Source organism: Pleurodeles waltl, chromosome 7, assembly GCF_031143425.1.
Source record: "Pleurodeles waltl isolate 20211129_DDA chromosome 7, aPleWal1.hap1.20221129, whole genome shotgun sequence".
Classification (NCBI taxonomy): domain Eukaryota; kingdom Metazoa; phylum Chordata; class Amphibia; order Caudata; family Salamandridae; genus Pleurodeles; species Pleurodeles waltl.
The window spans coordinates 794,880,358-794,901,412 of record NC_090446.1 but is presented as its reverse complement, the minus strand read 5'-3'; the positions used below and the strand labels follow the sequence as shown (position 1 = coordinate 794,901,412).

The 21,055-nt window shown below is 43.0% G+C and overlaps 1 protein-coding gene across 2 annotated transcripts in view; it reads left to right on the top strand.

Moving 5' to 3' along the window:
- Positions 1–21,055, top strand: part of RANBP17 (RAN binding protein 17) — a 1,172,021-nt gene that overhangs the window by 103,114 nt on the left and 1,047,852 nt on the right. For both annotated transcript variants that reach the window (XM_069199335.1, XM_069199333.1), the window contains exon 5: positions 4,730–4,795. In XM_069199335.1, the coding sequence (XP_069055436.1) occupies positions 4,730–4,795 (66 nt within the window). The remainder of the gene's footprint in view (positions 1–4,729; positions 4,796–21,055) is intronic.

Genomic DNA, 21,055 nt, shown 5'->3' with positions numbered 1-21,055 from the left:
GGGGCATGGGTCTGTTGGGCCCCCTAAGTGGATGGTCCACATGATTGCTCTTGTGTTCTTTCTGGATGTGGGTCGTCCATTTGTTCAGATGGCCATCTTGGTTGATGGTGGGTAGGTTAGCAGAAAGTTCTGCAGGTGGGTTGGTGTATGAAGTTGCTGTAGATGTTGCTGTAGATGTTTGCAATTTTGCTGTAAAAGAAGTTGGATAGGTTGTCACAGAGTTTTTGGGAGGCAGCATTGTTGTTGACAGTGGCTGAGGGTGAGGTGAAATCCTTGATGATCGAGCATATCTCCTTGCAGCTGTTGAAGCTTCCTTTGATGTGGTCTATTAGTGCTTTTTTCTTGGCTGTCTCTAATTTACTGATTATAGGGCCTAAGTGCAGCCTTGTAGATAGTTCTGCCTGTGGTGTCATGGCTAGCTCTCCATTTCCTTTATAGCTGATTACAGTGTTGTTTGGTGTCTTGGAGGTCTTCTTTGCACTAGTTGGCCTGCCTGTTTGATCTACTATGCTTTTTGGGTTTGATGGGTGTAAGTGTGTCCGAGTAGTTCTAAATCCAGTTGTTGATGTCCTTGTCAAGGTTGTCTTTGGGGCTATGCTGATCAGTGCTGATGATGCTGAGCGAGTCTGCTTTTGTGATTTTGCCCCAGCTGTATCTTGCAGTGCTGGCTTTGGCAGAGGTGTTAAATTGAGGTTTGTTAATTTGGAACTGGATGATGGAGTGGTCGGTCCATGACAGAGGTGTGGTGGAGTTGTATTTTATGCTGTTGCTTGTGGTGAAAATGGGGTCCAGTGTGTGTCTTGTGGTTTGTGTTGGTTCTGTGACGAGCTGGGTGAGTCCAATGTTGCTCAAGCTTTCAAGTATTGCTGTGGAGCAGGGTTTGTTTTGGTCTTCCAGGTGAAAGTTGAGGTCGCCTAGGAGAATGTAGCCTCTGGAATCGATGGTGAGAAGAGCGACAAATTCTGTGATGAGGTTGATAAACGTGGCTCGTGGCCTGGGAGTTCGATAGGCGAGGATTACTGTCAGGGTGAATATTTGAGAGATTGCAGCTCAAAGTGCAGATTCATGAGTGTTGCATGTTTTGAATGTTGTAAATACAAACCAGCAGCAGTGTATTCTATGTCCTGGTGAAAGCCTTGGACCGAAGAGGCCATAATATAAAGGGCTGAAACTTGTCAGCTGATTGTTAGGGTACTATGACCTAATGTCTGTACCCACATTTTACAACTACTTTTTAGTCATACCCAGATAGCCATTAATGAAAGGATACCATGGTTGATTTGGGTTTTTTAAAATCTTTTTAGGACACCGGCTGAGAATATCTAAAGTACTCCTTATTTAATGGTCGAGCCCATCCTGGTTTTTAGGGACCAGGATGAGGCCAAACAATGAAGCATGCCACAACTAGAGTGGGTGAGCGTCTAACAAAAGAAAAAAATAATTGTTTTCTGTACCAGCAGGATGTTTTATGAAAGCCAAGTCTTTGCAAGTAATAAGGATCAGGTAGGGGATACTCACTGTGTTGTATTTGAGACCGTATAAATCCCAATAAACTGAATAATCCTGTCATCAGGATGAAATACATCAAGGCCAGACTTTGAGCAATCCTTGAAGAATGATAAATTAACCAGAATGCACAAATATTTTTTGAGAGTCAGCGTTTATATAACTCACAAGCATCCACTCTTATAGCTTTCGGTCTGGGAGTGATGACTCTTTTTGTAGGCCACCCTGCAAAGGAAGACATTTTCATTATCTGTAGGGACTGATTGAAGTGCTTTAATGAAATAATGTTGTGCCTGCTTTGACTTGCTTTGTCTAGATGGATTAGACTGGAGCTCCCTAATTGTTATACGTTTGTGTCATAACATTAATAAAGTGTTCCGCCTCAGATCTCTCATCCAAACAAGTTTGCAACTCTGTTTTATTGTTTGAGTTGAGATCGATTAACTTTTTTTTGTCAACTCGATCCCATCGCAACAAAATCTCCCGTTTTTTGTTCTGCAAATATTGGAAGGGGGTTTCGTGTGGACTCTATGGCACTAAATTACAGTCATTGTGTAAAAACATTGTCAATGAACATATAGTCAGTAAAACACCCCAATATTTCACTTGAAATGAATACAATATCACTAATACTATACTATAATAATACTGCTGTAGCCCCTTCCAGTGAATGTAGGCTTCATTACCGGTGTGCTAGAAAAATAATCGAAAGCAGACTGTAAACAGTATTTGGAGAGGAGCAGGTTAAGGGCTTTGCTGTAAACTGAATGATGAAAATGAGTTAAAACCTCAACTGTCAGATCAGTTATTCCACAGGAGGTAGTGCCAAATAGATGACAATGACGAATGCTAAGATCTCCTATCCATACCAAGGACGCATGACCATTTTGCTTGCTTGCAAACCCCTCAATTACCCTGCTTAATTGATAATGGCAGTGTTACTTGGATCAAAATTATATATTAGATAATACTTTTTAGGGCTACAGTCAAACAACCAAAGATGGAAATGTGGCAAATCCAAATATGACCAAATAATTATATCTGGCAACCAAAGAGAAACCGAGGTAAGTTGCCTGCCCTTAGCTCTGCCACAGCCTATGTGGACTTCAGGAGAACAATATGAGGTGAACCCATCTGTATGCCAACAGTGCTTGACCCAAGATTCCTGGCAAGAGATTATGTGAAAAACTTCAATAAAACACACCCAATATTGATTATTTAATTTGGAATCCAAGCATGCTGTGTTCCATGAGTCAAATCTATAAGAGGTCAAAACTCTGTCATTAAATGTTAAAATAGTGTGACAATTAAAGGTAGAAGCCACAACTTAGCTTGGTTAAGCCACACCTGATAGGCCATCTTTAACAAATGGGGATCTATTTCTCACATCTCATCTAGTTAAGTGTGGTGTTTCTGAAGTATTTATTTGTTCATTTACAGACTCAAGCTTTGGCAGCGAGGGATATTCGTTAGCCACTTGGATAGAAAAATATAGCAATAGGGTCGACCCCTTAAAAGTGTTAATTGGATTGGTCGAGGCTATTATGTTTTTTCTTGGTCGGTAAAAATAAAAAAACACCAGTGCGAGGGCCTTGATCTGGCTGTAGCCCAAAATAGGAGAATTATATCTAAATAACAAATCACAAACAAAAAAATCATTCTTGAAATTAATAACACAATTGATGGCATCTGTTGTTGACATCTTCCCTGTCCAAGGAATTCTCTGCACCATTTTAATTTCATTGCATAATAAGTTGTTATCACCTAATCTCCACTTCAGCCAGTAAATGACCTTATTTACCAAACGTATTTCTCCTCAAACTGTGAAGGTTCTAAGGGGTTGGAACCCTCTTGAGTAGTGTGTTAAACAGTGTTACCTCAGGTGGCAGTTGCAAAACAAAGAGCTCCTCAGTTGGAAATAGTACTGATATTACTTCTTCCTCCAGATTTTGTGGATAGAACAGTTTTAGGGATAATATGGAGCAAATTAATGGACATGTGGGCTGGCCCTATTAGGGTGCCAGTGTGATGTCCACAATTTGCCCATTCCTGCGATGCTGAGGTGGAACCATCGGTTTTGAGCTGAGTCATGTGGTGTGCAGTATTTACATTCAATGTTGAGATTTGACCCTCATTAGTTCCCAATCGACCCACAACAGAGTTCAGAAATGCTGTAATCCGGCACTTTAAGTTCTCTAACTTGAGATAAATACGAGAAAGTTCATGTGAGTCCTCAAGTGGCACACAAATAAAATATGCCATGCACATTACTGACTAAGTCATAAAAACATTCTTGTATTCAGGATCAGACGGTCTGGGGAACGGATTTTCCAAACTGGTAGGTTTTCAGCCCTTCTCTAATTCACAGTAGGAGAGCCAAGGTCAGTGTTTTTACATAGTCTGGGGAAATATAGTGTTGCTGCTTCTGACATTTCTTAATTTACAGCAATATGGTGACTTGTCTCCTGGTGATTTCGCAGTGTTCTGAGATGGGTAGTTTTTGTAGCCACCTTCCTGGCTTCTTTAGGTTGACTGATGTGAGTATGATGCTGTAGACAATGGAAAGGAGTCACACATGCAGTTGATGTTAGTTTAGCTCTCTTAGCATGAGGGTGATTTGGATTTGATCATTGTGCTAAATTGCCTTTAATAGCTTGCAAAGCTGTTGCTTTAGTGCAGGATTGTGGTCCTCACAATAATAAGTGAATTTCAGTTTTTATTTGTAAATTTATCTGCAATTTAGCTGTGTTTTCTTTTTTTTTTAAATGTACGTTGAGGTGTTATGCTCATAGATAGCTATTACTTCACTTTATCTTGGAATTGTTCAGTATGCTTGCAAGCTTTAGTTTGCTTTGTAGTGTGTGAAAACAAGTACCTGAAGTAAAAAGAATATGTTTCTTGTTTGTGATACTTGTTGAATAATGTAGTTCTTTTTTCGGATGTTATCTTCGCCCTACCTACCAGAAATCCTACTTGATGTTCTGGTACCTTCCCCACTGACTAATTGATTTTATTTACATCAGGAATAATGTGATAAATGATTGAATGAAGAAGGTACTCATGCGTGCAGTGAACACGACCGCTAATCAAGGGATGAACAAAATGACACAAACAACTTCTAAAGGGCTACTTTCATCAACATAACTGCAAGATCCAAAGCCATTGGCTGCCTGTAGAAATAATTTCACATTTATGGGACAAATCTTGTTTGGTTCTTTTACAGGGCACTGTGGATCACTGTGTAATTGGAGTAATGATTCTTTCAGAACTGACTCAGGAAATGAACTTGGTATGTATGGTCCAAACTAGTCTGGGTTTGCCCATTTACACTTTTTGTTTGTCATAAAATATTTTATTAGCATTTGTAAGTTAGTAATGAGAAAACCAGGGTTTACAGACAAATAGTTATGATCAATGTAAATTGTAATTATCTTTGATGCTTCACCATATCATGCACATCTGCGACTGCCTCATACTTCTATCACAGCGCATTATGAACACCTCCCACTTTATTCTGACACAGACTAGGCCCAATGGTGCACTCCCAATAAACCGTCTATTGCCCATTAACACATCTGGGTTCCGAGGTAGCGACCCCCTTCCCTCCAAATTGTACAGTGTTTGTATGGGGAACCCTTTGCACAATATATGAGGCGCATTAAACTCATCATGCTTACAACTATCAAGCAAAGCTGCAGCAGGGTTTCATTATATCTATCACAGTCCCTGTCTACTACATGTAGGAGCAGTATAGGACTAGGTCACTGGGAAGAGTCCAACCCAGAATGGTCCCCAGACTTGCAAAAACCTTTGTCAAAACCTCCTCAAGACTGCTACATTGCCAAATAGTGTGCAGAAAGTCCCCTTGCTGGGCAGAACATCGAAGGCAAAATGGTGTGGGGATTATCCACATCCTCTACAGCCGATCTCTGGCACCCATTTACATGTTTAATTGTGATAATGTATTGAGAACTTCTTTGTGATCTTAACTAGAGTGCTATATACATTTGTAATAAATTGTATCCCTAGTTTAAAGTGCTTACCCCTACAGCAAATTCAAGAATTTAACAGGTCAATAGCCACAATTTTGTCCTTCAGTTTTACTCCTGGAGAGAGAGACTCGGGCCACTGAGGCTCGGTCAGAGAAGCGGCCTTAGAGTGCGTCCTTTGAGGTCCGCTGTTTCAACAAGATCCGACAGGCCAAAAGAAGCCCGAGGACCGAAGAATAGCCCAAGGTGAGCCCCAAGGTCTGAGGTGAAAGTCCGGTGGAAAGGACAGTGGTAAGACACGCAGCGAGGTATAGAGCAAGAGGGCGTGGACCACTGGGGTCAGAGGAGTGACCTGAGGAACGAAGAGTAAGGACTAGGGGGGCTGGGGAGCAAGTTAGTGAGACGGGAATGAGAGGCTAGCAAGCATGCAAGTGGCAGCAAGCAGCAGCGTGAAGTAAGCAGCAATGTTCAGGAACCGTCTTACTGGTTTGTTGCTGATTCTACCAGTACCTACTAGGTCCCAAGACAGTCACATGCTGTGGTCGCAGTGAGTGCCCGATATTGCGGCCGTGATTGAGACCGAGACCGAAAGAGAGACAAAGACTCGGCTCTGTAGCTAGTCGTGAAGAGGGGTGGGGTTATATTTTGACCAGCTGTCCGAACTGGATCAGGACCGCATAGACTGCCAGGACAGCTCCCGCCCTCGCCCCCTAGTGAACTGAGAAAATTCTGCCTGTTGTCTGAGCCTCACTCAAACGATATACTCTTTAAGCATCAGTCCTGGAGGACATCTCTCACTGCTGAGTTACTGCATTATGCTGTGTTGTACTGTGAGAGTTAATTTTTCGAGAACATTATGATAGAAGTAATAGACCTATAGAGGTTGACAAGAGTTGAGCGCCGGGCCTTGAAAGGGCCTGAGGTGGAAGGCCTTGATAGAGCCCGAGGTGGAGGAGATGCAGAACTGTGTAGCACAGTGAGGGGGACAGGTCACAAGCCCCCGGAGATTCCAGAACTCTCGGTGCATGGACTGAACCTACAGGGTGCGAAGTGAGGAGGAGCCAGGCGCTAATTGACAAGAGCCTGAGGCCGTGGTTGCGCAAGGGGCTCTTATTCAAGGGTGCAGCTTGCGACCAGAGGGGATTTAAGAAGGTTTGAGAGGAGTGGCACTTTTATCATTTTACTCTAAATAATTTCCATTTTCCCTCTATTTCCCCCTCCCTCCCCCATTTACAGCCTCTGCGTGCTCATGCCCCTCGATTATTGACACGAGGTGAGGCGGGGCATCCTTCTCAGCCAACGTGCCTGTAAACAGGCCGACAACAGGAAACACAGTATCTAAGGATTAAGCCCTCCTTTTCGGGAGAATGCGCTCAGGGAAAGAGAGGATACCTCACCTATTGCCAAAAGGAAACAAAAATCCCCAAGTTCGCAACCAGCGAAGCCAAAGTGGTCAAAAAACAATGAGGAAGAACACCAGAATTAGATTTTTTGCTAAATCCAGTGGAGGCGATATTCTCTACCTCCAAGGACCAAAACCGCTCTTCCTCAGCCCATATCCCCAGTAAAGAGTGAAAATAGTTTAACGTTTGAAAAGGGGGTAGAAACGGGTCAAGTGGAGCTATGTGAGTCACTAAGTGCCTTGTGTGAGTTTATCGTTCCCTCCTCCACAGTGGCGCAAGGTGCAGCTCATATTCAAATATTCAGTCTTCCTCACATATAAATGTTTTAAGTGGGTGCAGCCTAAAATTTTATCTGGGGAGCCAAATGGTCTAGAAGTTGTGGAGGAGGGGTCAATCCCCCCATCAACAGAAAATATGTGGTGCTCAATTACAGATTTGGAGTTACTCATCTTAAGATAGCCTTCCCCATTACCATCACCCACAATGTCTTAACGGTCCGATCGAGGGTTGTACTCCGATACCTCTAGAAGTGAATGTCACCATAAAGACGGCTTCTGGAAATCCAAATACGATAACAATCCAAGTTGCTCAGGGGCGCAATGATCATTGTAGCAAGCCCAAGTTCTGGAAAGTATGGTCCACAGGTTAATAAATTAGTGGGCCACCAGGTAATGGGCGTCAAGATATTCTCCATCCCGGCCCCAACAATTGTAACCCAAATGTCCCCAAAGAAGGTGGATAGTCTGAATTATCGAGTACATCTCAAGCAGTGCAGATTGATGGACTGACCAATATTATGATTACATCGCATGAAGCTCAAGGAGACCTATGAGGTACAGCTCTGTCTCAAGTCCAGCTGTTAGACGTTTCATGTCAAGATGTTCCAAGTTAGAGAAAGTGCAGTGACTATACAAAATCAATACAGAACTCCTTAGGGCCTGTCGATCAAAGCAAAGTATGGGACATTTTTTTAAACATTACAATTGACTTTGGATGCTTTATCTTATCAGTCTGCAAAAACGGACGTGCAGGTGGACCTTTTAAATATGATGGCTCAGTCTGTCTCAGGGACTGATCAAAAATTGGCAGACCTAACAGCCCTGATAAAACAAGCTCACACCTATGCAAAATCAATTGAGCATTATTGCACTGGTGGTCCAATAGTTAGAAAGCTCGTAACTCTACCGGAAGAAATAGCTTCACTAATGGACGATTTCAAAGCTAATCTTGCCTTAGGAAAGAGAACTGATGATGATTTAGTGATGTATTCAAATTGTAAACTAAGAGATAACGTTCAGAGAAATGGGGGCGAACAGACGGGTAGAGAATACGGGGAAGGAGAAAGGGTGGGCAATATTGGGAGAAGTATAAAAGAGGTTAATCAACATTATGAAAATGAAGGTGTTATAGAGACACCATCAGAAGAGATAGTACACACTACAGAAGTAATATCCAAGCAGATTTCACTACCTCCCTCTGTACCCATTTCCTTGTCCCCTAATAGCCAAACAGAAAAACACTAAAACCACCAGCCACCAAAAGACAAAGAAAAAAAGGAAGGAAAAGCTACAAAAAGGTAGGAGGGACTTCATGGGTCAACTTGCAAAAAAGTTTTGACCAACAAAGCAAACCTCTTGAACACCTATAACAGGATAGGAAGTAGTCTAAAGAACAAAATAAAGGATAATGGCAGTCAATTGACTCCCATATTATTTCCATTATTTAATATTCATAAAGAGGGGATAGTCCCAATAGGTCCCTGGGAACCCAATTGAAGCTCTGGTGAGAAATTGGAAATAACAAATAGAGAAAGCCTGGATCACTGAAAAATAAAGTCACAAGCGGACCCGGATGCAGGCTGTGGAGATTGTAAAGAAGGGACCGTAAGTGACATTCCAAGAGAAGACGGGCTAAGTAGGAGCTCCAGAGCGATGCAAATTGAAAATACCATTGAAAATGTAGCCCAATCAGCTGAGGCCATCGCAACAAGCAGTTATGAACTAGTTAACTGAAAGACATTCTCACAGGGTTACACGGAAGGGGTGGGTACCCAGGGCCCTTTATAGACTATCCAAAGACCATTAGCTCTGCTTAAGCCTAAACCAAATCCCACCAGTAGGGACTAATTGGGAGAGGTCCCTACTGAATTTAAATAAATTCCAGCATGATCAATAGCAAGAAGCCATCCAGAATACAGTGACAGAATGTTGTCGGGGGGACTGCCCTGTGGGTGGAATGAAGATAATATTTTCACCACAGTATCAAACTAGGGGCCCACACGATATACTAAATTGTGGTAATATCTTAAAACACTTGAAAGCAATATCTTCGCTGGAGAATATTCAATCTGTAGAGGTAGACTGCATAGAATTCCTGACAAGGGCAGAGGTAGGAAGTAGTCCCACCCGAGAATCCACCATGGTGACCTGGGAGGCAACCCAGCTTGTTAATAAGGTCTTGGAAGAGAAAAGTACTTTTCTAAAATGGGGAATTGAGCTTTGAATCCTCGAGCAGTTTGGTTACGCAGGTCCTCTAGAAATTGAAAATAGGTCATCTCAAATCTCACGAAACAGCGGCATTCAAAAACCCTATTCAATTCTTAAAACTGCAAAAGGGAATTCTACTCCAGCTATTTATCACCCAATAAGCTATTCTATGAATAATGGACAGTAATCTGGGCAACTTAGTTTAGGATGGCTCTGTCGCCCTTCATAGAAAGTAGTAGACCCTGGCAGACTTATCCCACATCACAAAGATTGACTAAGCCAATAGATAGCCAAAAATCCCTAAAATATTCTCCTGGAATATAAATTGGATCAATGAAAACACCTAACTCTATTAAAAGATTTTCAGATCATGCTGCTACAGGTGACCTGGGCGACTAAACCATTCTCTATTGATGGCTACATAGCCTTTTTTTGCTCCAGCATATAAGGTGAAAAAGTTCGGCTGACCGAAGGGTGGCTTGGCGACCTTCTTTTCAGAATTCATGCTAAAAGCATTGTGCATGCAACTACAAGAGGAAAATGCAAACCTTTTAAATATAAAACTGTTCAACTGGCATAAAAAGATAAGGAGACCCCTCTTGATAATTCATATTTATATTCACCTTGATAACCACTCTAAAAAACTAATGACCTTGAAATTAGTAGAAGAAATTCTAACAGGTTTGCAAGAATCAGATGCACCGGAGCTCTTAATAGCGGGGGATTGCAATATGAAATTATTGCATCCCTTTGAAAGAGAGGAACAGATCTTCCACCAGGACCTTATGTGGTCAGTCTCTCAACAATTCTTAGGAAACAATGGTACAGGCTTGATGGATGCTAAGGGGGTATCATTTGTTAAGAACTTGGAAGCACTAGGCCCCAAAATCCTGAATGTAAGGTTCCAACAGGATATTCCCCCAGCACCAACCCACTATGCCTTCAGGAATGTATCCCTAATTGATTATGTAGTGGTACCCTGTCACTCTTAAATCTAGTCAGCACCTATCATATTGTCAGGACAGGTTTAAGTGATCACGGTCTGCAAACCATAGCAATTAATTATAGTTATTCAATGCATAAACTTGCCGTTACTCATCCCAGAAATATTACTACGACCAACTATAAGAAGCTTTGATGGCGTGGTGAATCGATTAAAGTCATTGGTACCAATTCAGAGTTGCTGTTAACCAAATTTATTTGTGAATCGACTGTTGTCCCAACTAATGATCCTATCTTTCAGTAGTCTGCTTTCCTGGAAAAATTCACAACTGTCTTTATTTCTGAAAGCCATCACAAGCTCCATCAGAATAACACTATGCAAAAAGCAAGAAATAGAGATAAAATAAATATAACAGCTGTAATAGCCTTACTGAGGAAAAAAGGAACAGGTTACTAAGACTTGCTAAGAAGAACCCACCGATCCTTATATTAAAAAATATCTAAAATATACAAATAGCTTATATAGGAAACAGATGTGGGAGGAAAAAACATGACTTTTGGTCAAAGGACCTATTTCTAAGTAAGAAAAAGAACGCCCAGACATTTTGGAAAATGGTACACGAGTTAAACAAACCCCACGGGGAGGTTATAGGGTTTTACGATCAGGGCATCAAAGACACTTTAACCCGCCCCAAGCTCAGTGAGGAAAACGATCAATTGTTTACTGCTTTCCTAATCACTAGAATTATTAATAAGAGTAAGCAGGCTGGTGCCCCGGGCCCAAATGGGATCCCCAGCGCCTTATATAAAACAAACCCAGGTTTTTTGGCAGAGAATTTGGCTGTGTTTTTAATAATGTATTGGAACTAGAAGCTCTCCTAATCTCTTGGAAGGAAGCCATCATTCACCCAATTTTTAAAGGTGGAATACAAGCTAACCCCGAGAACTACAGGTAATCACCCTAACTGACTCTAATTAAATACTACGCTGGCTGACCTTTGGAGGAACTCAAGAACTGAGCAAATGAAAATAACATCATTCCAGTCAATCAAACAAGCTTCATCGAAGGGCCAGGAACGTCTGTAAATATTTTCTCTTACCACGATTATAGATAAATGTAAAAAAAAACAAAAAAATACACCCATTGTATGTAAGCTTTGTGGATTTTAAATCCGCTTTTGACTTGGTCCACTGTAGGTAGTTATGGGCAAAATTAACTCAATGGGGTATTCTAGTGCAGTTATTAAGAGGTATTCAGTTGTTTTGCACTGACTCTTGGATTAGGGTTAAAGTAGGGGATGGCTTGTTTTTATCAAGAAAAATTAAGACCGAACGTGGTCTCAAACAGGGTTGTGTGCTCGCGCCCTATCTTTTTAATCTGTTTATATCAGATTTATCTATTATGTTAAACTAAATTAATGCGTACCCACCAAAGATTGGGGAGCTCTCTATTTCTAATTTCTTATTTACGGTTGATGTAATCCTTCTAATTCACACCAAAGTAGGATTACAGCGATTGATAGTGAAACTAGCAGATTTTGCTGACCAATATGGCATGGTTATAAACAAAAAGAAAATGAAGATTATGGAAATAATTTAAAAAAATACATAAAACACATAAGTGGTATCTTCAAGGCCAGGAACTCAAACAAGTCAGACACTACAGATATCTGGGGTAATATTTGATGAGAAGGGGTCTTTTACTCCCCAGAAAAATGACTTAAAGCAAAAAGGTAATGCGCTTTTGCTTGCATTTCGCACCCTGCAAAGATCACTGGATGGTCCTAGCTATCACCCTTCGCTTTAAATGATATTCGCTAAACTAGTTCGTAGTATCACCTACGGTAGTGAAGCTTTGAGGGGTAGGGATGTGTTTACCCTGGATGGGATAATTGGTAAAGTTTTTTGAGCTCTCTTTCATCTTCCAGTAATTGCATCTCAGGCCCAAATCAGATTGGAATTTGGGCATATGAACCAACTAATTGCAAGACAGGGTGCTCATATTAAAGTATGGAAATAGGTTCAACAAGCAAGGGGGAGTGGGTTAAGTCAAGCACCCTGGGAGGAGATGAGATCAAACTCAAGTCCCCATCCTGGGTATACTTAGACCGAGCCTTAGACGAGTTGGGGATGTAGCCTCTGTGGGATGGGAACTTAGCTCTCAACACCTTTCAAAAAGGTTATTAACCGTATTAGGAAGAAATGGTATTTGGCTATGGATAAGGGTCTTCTGGCTGACAGTTCGCACTCCTGGATTATAATAAATTAGCATAAAATTATGAAATACCAGCAGTATCTGAAGCCAGGATGGTCAAAGAAAGAAAAAGATCTATGAATTAAGAATTGATTTGGCCTTTCTTCCAGGAGGTTCTGGTATTCCCCCGTGGGAATGTTCTAGTTCCAGTTCCCCCTGTATCTTATGCGGGAGTGGAATGGGGAACCTTATACATTGAATCTGTACATACAATGCTCTAAAGCAAGATCGCAGAAGATATCTTAAGGAGGCTTTAAACTGGAGGAATATACGCACATGTAGGCAATGGGTAATTGCTAGTTTGAAATCATCCGACATTATTTTAAATACAAGACTAACAAAATTCTTAAGCCAGATTGCCAAAAAATGGATGGTTAATGAAAGATGAAAATTAAGTGAGGATACGGTACAAGGTTGTGTTTTTTTGGCAGGTTAATTGATATTGTATCAATTGACACAGACAAAATACAATAAGGTGGTCTCATAGTTTGTTTGTCTTGTTACTGCTTACGAATAAACATTAGAGGTTAACTTTCGTCTGAATAGGCTCAGCCCGGGAAACTTCATTCAAAGTCTAACTTTTTTGAGGATTTTACTTAGAATTTGTTATTGTATTGATAAACTCTTTTATGTGAAGTTATGGTATTTATAAAATGTGTATTGTGAATTTTATCTTAGTATGAATGGTGTAAAGGGTTTTATTAACCATTATGCACTTTAATGAATAAAATCGTAAATCGACAAGTTGGCTGGTTTCATTTATTTATAGTGAACAACGAAGTTCCCCAGCCAACCATTCATGCTTGAAAACTAACTGTGGCCCACGCACATTTAGTTGGATAAGCTCCTTGATACTTCAATTAAATATGTAAATAATATATTATTTCGTAAACACATAATTTAAATATCTTTAGGAATATTGTCACCTTAAATGTATACATCGACACAATAGACAAATTTAATATATAATTATTACAAATGTCATCTCATATTTATTTCACTCCTTACGAGAAATTAAACCCACAGAACTAAAGACACAAGTCTTTTGAATATATACCTTCAAAGTTTCTCTAAACAGATAGATATTCTGACTTGAAACCAAGGTGTTAAAATCCGACTGAGCTGCACTCAGTCCTTCTCTGGTCCACCACCAGGTTTTTGGACCTTCTTCAATTTCACAGACACCTAAAAACCTACCTGTTTAAACTCTATATTAACACATAACCACCCTTTCTCTATTCTGTTTTTTTCTCTTTGTCCCGCTATTGTATTCTTTCCAAAACACTGACTCTTTCAATTTCCACTTCCCCCATTCCCTTCCAAAGGGCCTACCCTTCAGTCTCTTAGCCTAGCACCCACCCTGTCTGGATGTTTCTGCTATTCTTTTGATACTGAATGTAACCCTGTTAACACCACATTCTCCACACTCCCTTCACAATGTGGAAGAAGTGAACATCCCCATTGTAGAAATTCCCTTTTAGAGCACCCTCCTTGGGTTGCTGGGGAAAGGGCTACACTTTGTTTTTTGTTGTGCATGAAGATCAATGTCTATGGTGTGCTTATTCATCACTTTTGAACATGCTTTGGCTCATTCTCCTTTTTTCACTACTTGGGGCGCAGCTCAGCCAGGCCCTGATTGGGGAACCAAAAGCAGCCCTGGCACAAATGCTCAAACCAGCCCACTCCTTAAGTCTCCTCATGCAATCTCTTTCCATTCATCCAATTTTTTTATTTCCCTCTCTTTTCCCTCTCTGGTCGCTATCTCTGCAGTCCTCCATCCCTCCCCTTTCAGTCTCTCTTGAAACCTCCTTGTACCTGCTCCAGTTCACCTCAGGGAGCTGGGAAAAGTGTTGGAGGCCCACTCACCCACCAAGGAGCGCAACAATCTTTCTACCTTTCTGGGTGGAAACTATTGAATTGTTTACCCCTGATCTGCCCATCCTAGAGGGGCAGAAAGTACACTAGGGTTGTTTGTAGTGGGGGCTGTAGCACCCTGGCAATGGACTACTCCCCCTAATCAATCAGGCCAAACAGTCTTTCTTTCTTCTGGCTGCCACTGTTAAACAAACATAGCTGATTTAGTACATATGATGTGGGGTTCTGTACTGTACTAATCCCTTATTGGGTTGAGGTAGTGGATATGTTAACTCTGATTGAGGGTGCTTAATATGTTGGAAGTTTGCCTATTAGGCCTGATGCCAAGGCTTGAAAGAAGATTAAGCAGCAAAATGTTTTATAAGTTTGGCATCACTATTGGCAAAATTTAATATTGCCATGAACTGGAAAAATATTACCCCCCTTCTATACTGAGGGAGATTTATTCAACAGTAAGCTGGCAGGAAGCTGAAAGTACATAGGTACGCAGAGAAGAAAGGGAGGGGTTCATAACCATTTTATTGCTGGATATTGGGATGCAATGCCGGAAGCCTTGAATGAGCTGATGAAGCACGTCTCCCACAGATTCCTCTAGCATGATACAGTGTAAAACTTACTATACTGTAGCTGATATATAACTTTCAAGTGAAGTAATATCTGATCAAAATATTGATTGAGGATGCAGAAGGAGCAAGAGTGATTTTATAAATAGATATACTAGGCCTTGAAGTCAAGTTAAACTGGTGTTGATCGTTTATTGTGCAGTTCTAAGCTGTCAGAGAGAGGAGGAGATTGAAACATTTCTTAGCCATCGTAATGTAAAGTTTAAATTCTATTAAGGACACGGACGTAAAGACGACGCTTTTCTCTGTTTGCATTTATTTCTCATCTGCATTTTGCATATGGCTGGGTCCAAACTGGAATGGCATGGCAAAGCAAAAAAAACTGATGGATTAAACCCAGATCTGTGACTGGGGGTGAATGTTTGATTTGCTCTGCATTCTGTCCATCATCTGTTGTTTTTGCATTTGTTGCCCCGAGTGGGAAAGGTATGCCCAGACGTGGGTCCTGTGCTTGCTATACCACCAGAATTAAGCTAGCCTGTCTGATGAAGGGTGATACCCTGAAACCGGTCCCAGGATGCTTGTTTCTGGTCCAGGGAGGACCTTGCCTGACAGTTCGGGCTGGACTGTTCTCATGGGGAACAGGGTCAAGACTGATTTGCATATGGCTGGGTCCAAACTGGAATGGCATGGCAAAGCAAAAAAAACTGATGGATTAAACCCAGATCTGTGACTGGGGGTGAATGTTTGATTTGCTCTGCATTCCGTCCATCATTTGTCGTTTTCGCATTTACTTCTCCAGCAGTCCACTTCAACCATATAATGTACCTTTCCCTTGAACCATAGCGAAAATGTGATATAAAGCACATAACGAATCAACAACCCTTAGAGCATCCATATCAGTCCTTCTTCCAAGCTTATGCCACCTCTTTCTTTAAATGACAGAGAGGGAGGGAGGTTGCACTTCTTCCTTGAACTCTATTCCGGTTTAGATGACTCGGCTCCAATAGTAACAGAAAAAGAACACTGAAGTACATTTACATCATCTCGAATGCCATCTTACAGAGGCTACAGAGAACAAGCACACATTTTGTATAGCCATTCAAATATCCCATCAAAGCAATGGTATCATGAAAGCATTAACACCATTGACAACAAGCAAGATTATTAATGCAAGATACGAACAAGCTTTTCAATACACCTGTCATAGGGTGGGTATCCATATTTTGGTTTGTTTAGGGGAGGATAATCGTCTCCTCCATGTCCTTACGGTGGCTAGGAAAATGTTCATTCTGTGCCAGGACATGGAGGCGAGGCTTATGGTGGTTCAAAGCTTATTGACCACCAGGGAGGCCATATCTGAAGGTAGAATCAGTGGACCAGTCTGCTGCATTCTTGATGTCGTCAAGTCGAGCCCATAACCCAAAAACATTTTTGAGGCCATAGCACCCTTTAGCTGAGTGTGCTTCAAAGACTGATGTCAATTTCTGCCTCTTGTATGGTCAATCGGACCCACCTATAATAGTAGGGGTAGAGACATGCTTGAAAGGTTTCCTCTGGATTATTCAGAGCAGTTGTTTGCCCAGAGGCCTGAGATCTGAAGTCATCTCTTCATAAGTCTTGATGCAGCATATCACACATAACTTGGGAAAATCTGTAAAGGCGGAATAAGAAATCATGTTGGAATCACACTTTGCCAAGAGTTATAAAGTTATAAAAAGTGAACTGTCCCAGGGTAAAATTGAGGCTTGAACATCCAAAACAAGTCTGCACGAAAGGAAACACAGTAACATTGCTAGCTTATCAGATATTGCTTTCCTGTAGAAGTATTTATTGCTCCTCCAAAAGAGGAACATCTGGAGTACCATGTTGACATCTCATAAACAGGAGCATCTAGGTTGCATAGAAACAAAGAGACGTACATCCCCTCATCAGTTTCCTAATCAGCGGACGGTAACCTACCGGTAAGCTGTCCATCGGAGAGTGCCCTGATGAAATTGTTGAATGGAAGGTGTTTACTGATCTGTAGGCCAAATTTTCCGACACCAGAGTAGATAGAAAATTCAGGATAGAAAGCACCAAGGGTCTGGAGAGACCGAATGGGAGTGATGTAAATTTGTAAGTATGACCATTCCAGCGGAATTTCAGAAGCCTCTGGTGCAGAGGAAACACAGGGCTCGTCAAGTAGGCCTCCTTGATGTCCATGTGCACCATGGAATTGTGGTGTCATAGGATATCTCTGAGAAGATGAATACCTTCCATTTTTAAATGGCAGAAAACTAGCCATTGGTTGATCTCCCGTAGATTTATGACTGGGCATGGCCCTCCATCTCTTTTCTTGACTAAAAAGATATCGCTGAGGAAACTACCTTGGACAATAGTGAGGGCCACCTCTGATGTGGCCACGTTACCCAAATTTGGGTCAAATTTGATTAGGAGCGAAAAGTGTCTTCAGTAGAAAGAGCACACTTAGCATTGCCCAATAATATGATAGCTCTTTATGCTCAACCTGACATTATCTCTGGAGATAAAAGGGATCCTGAGTGTCTGCCTTCCTCCACCATATCTTAAAATGTTTGTGAGAGGGCCCACTACATCAAGCCGTTTATCTTGACAAGGCTGCCATGAGCAGTCAATACCCTTCTTGGGGTCTCTGACATATTTACTGAGAAAAGTGGGCATTCTTGCATCTGCTTCGGGATTAGGAGCCATCTTGCTTTCTAGGTAGGGCGGATACCTTCTGCCAGGAGGCAGGTATGCTCTAACCTCCTCCTCAAGAGATTTGCATAGCCTGCTGGCAATATGGGATGTTCATTCAGACGAATGGGGGGTGTATCAGATGGTCAGGGTCTAATATGCCTGATAGTTCTTCCCCACGGGGGTAGGTTCTAAGGGAGGTTGATATCCCAGATTCTATGGTCTGAAGGGGCCTATTTCCCCTTCCCAGTCCCCTTGGGAATCATCTGCCTCCAGGGGCTCTGACTGAGAGATGTCACCCAGGGTAGAAACAACCTCCTTGTCTCCTTGATTGGGCGGGGCGGGAGCTGCAGATTCTTGAAGTGGGAGTGGTTGAGAAAGGAAAGCCTTCTTGAGGCGATCAAATGCATCTAAGTCCACTGCTTGGGTGTGCTTACATTTAGATCATGCTTTGGTGGGATGCTCATCAGCCCTGGGCAGTTGTGGAGGGCCACTAGGGAGGGATGTGCCATCCCCAGGGGAAGATAACCAGGGTACCAGTAAGCTAGTTGGACCAGTTTTCTCTCCAGAGGCGCTATTGCCTCCGCTACTGCTCAATTATGGAAGCATCCCCTGCATCACAAAAATCATCATCATATGGGAGATAGCAGACTGACTCTTCTCCTACATAAGTATCTTGTGCACCTTGCATGTTTAAACAGTGGGATTACCGTGGGATAGGATCTTAGTAGGGGGTGTCTAAAAGCCTGTTTTGGAGCTGTGGAGAACAGTGTTTTATGAAGAACCCAAAGTTTTCAATGAGGGTCTGAGCCCAGGACCAATGCACCCTGTATTTATGGAGGACTCCTTAGTTATGCCAGGAAAGAAAAGCTGGTGTGGGCGTCTTTACTGCATATCAGAAACTGTGCATTTAAACACTTACAGACCCAAAAGTGGTGTCTAGCTTCAGGTAGGCATAGGAAATCAAGGGCAAGGCTCACAGAAGGTTGCGCGGTTGCCTGAGTTTTCAAATGAGAAATTTCCGTCAACCTCTGTTCCTGGAGCACGACTCTATGGTAAGAGTGAGTGCTTAGCACCCCCAGGTGGGCCGCTAAAGTGACCGCAACAGCGGCCCCCGGTTAGAAAAATATAATGCGCCACGTAAGGAGCACTGAATCGTGCTCCTGCACCTCCTTTGTAGGGAAAACACTATTAGAATGAACACCGCTTCAACAAAGTAACGTAGCCTTAATTGATTATCAAATTTTCAAAATTAGATGAGGAATGGGGAGCACTTAACTGATTGCTGATGAAGCAGCAAAGAAAGAGGGGGTATAATCAGTCAATCAATCATTGGATTTATAAAGCGCTCTACGTACCAGTGAGGGATTCAAGGCGCTGGGGGGGGGGGGGGGGGGGGGGGATGGTGCTGTTGTTACTGATCGAAGAGCCAGGCCTTAAGGAGCCTTCTGAAGGTGAGTAAGTCTTGGGTCTGTCGCAGGTTGGTAGGGAGGGTGTTCCAGGTTTTGGCGGTGAGGTATGAGAAGGATCTGCTGCCAGAGGTCTTTCTTTGGATGCGGGGAACGATGGCGAGGTTTGTGGAGCGGAGCTGACGGGTGGGGGTGTAGAAGCTGAGTCTGTTGTTCAGGTAGGCTGGTCCGGTGTTGTGGAGCGCTTTGTGAGCGTGGGTAAGAAGCTTGAAAGTGATCCTCTTGTCCACGGGGAGCCAGTGAAGGTTTCTCAGGTGGTGGGAGATGTGGCTGTGGCGGGGTATGTTGAGGATCAGCCGGGCGGAGGCGTTTTGGATGCATTGGAGGCGTAGTAGATCTTTTGCTGGGATGCCTGTGTAGAGTGCGTTGCCGTAGTCTAGCCTGCTGCTGACGAGGGCCTGTGTCACCGATCTTCTTGTTTCTGTCGGGATCCACTTGTAGATCCTACGGAGCATGTGGAGTGTGTTGTAGCAGGAGGAGGAAAGTGCGTTGACCTGTTTAGACATGGTGAGGGAGGAGTCGAGGATGAAGCCCAGGTTGCGAGCGTGGTTGGTCGGTGTCGGTGGGGTTCCTAGTGTGGTAGGCCACCAGGAGTCGTCCCAGGCGGAGGGGGTGGGTCCGAGGATGAGGACCTCCGTCTTGTCCGAATTCAGTTTCAGACGGCTGTTTCTCATCCATTCGGCGATGGATTTAATTCCCTCGTGGAGGTTGGTTTTGGCGGTGCGCGGGTCTTTGGTGAGTGAGAGGATGAGCTGGGTGTCGTCGGCGTAGGTGAGAATGTTGAGCTTGTGTTGTCGGGCCACTTGTGCGAGGGGGGCCATGTAGATGTTGAATAGCGTCGGGCTGAGGGATGAGCCTTGGGGGACACCGCAGATGATGTTGGTGGCTTCGGAGCAGAACGGGGGGGGGAAGGCGGACTCTCTGGGTTCTGCCGGAGAAGAACGAGATGATCCAGTCGAGAACTTTTCCTTGAATTCCGGTTTCGTGGAGGCGTGTTTTCAGGGTGCGGTGGCAGACTGTGTTGAAGGCGGCAGATAGGTCCAGGAGGATGAGGGCTGATGTTTCGCCGTTGTCCATTTGGCATCTGATGTAGTCTGTGGCGGCGAGAAGGGCGGTCTCAGTGCTGTGGTTTCGTCTGAAGCCGGACTGGGAGGGGTCCAGGATGTCGTTGTCTTCGAGGTGGCTGGTTAGTTGTGTGTTGACGATTTTTTCAATCACCTTCGCTGGGAAAGGGAGTAGGGAGATCGGTCGGAAATTCTTGAGGTCGTTGGGGTCTGCTTTGGGCTTCTTGAGGAGGGCGCGGATTTCGGCGTGCTTCCATCTTTCCGGGAATGTCGCTGTTTCGTAGGAGATGTTGATGACGTTCCGTAGTTGGGGGGCGATGGTGGCGTCGGCTTTGTTGTATATGTGGTGGGGGCAGGGGTCTGACGGAGATCCTGAGTGGATGGAGTTCATGATCTTGCGTGTCTCTGTGTCGTTGACGTTGGTCCAGGAGGTCAGGCGGTTTGCACAGGTGGAGCTTTCAGGGGTGGGGTTTGGCGTGGGAGTCTGGCGTGGGAGTGCCTCTATAAGCATGGAGGAAAGACAGTTTATGGGCACTTTGGGGGACTGTTGATTGTTCATGTGTTTCCCATGAACCACAGGAAAAAGGTGATGTAAAGATAGTTTATATGGTTGAAGTGGGCTGCTGGAGAAATAAATGTGAATAGAGAAAAGTATAGTACTTGCCTTCAGGTCCTGACATAGTATTTAAAACTGGTTGGGTTGTTGTTGGTTGAATAGTTTTATAATAAAATTAATATTAGCCCATCACTGTTATAAGAATGTATTAGAGAATCTGAAACGATACTACGGACATGTACTAGCAATGT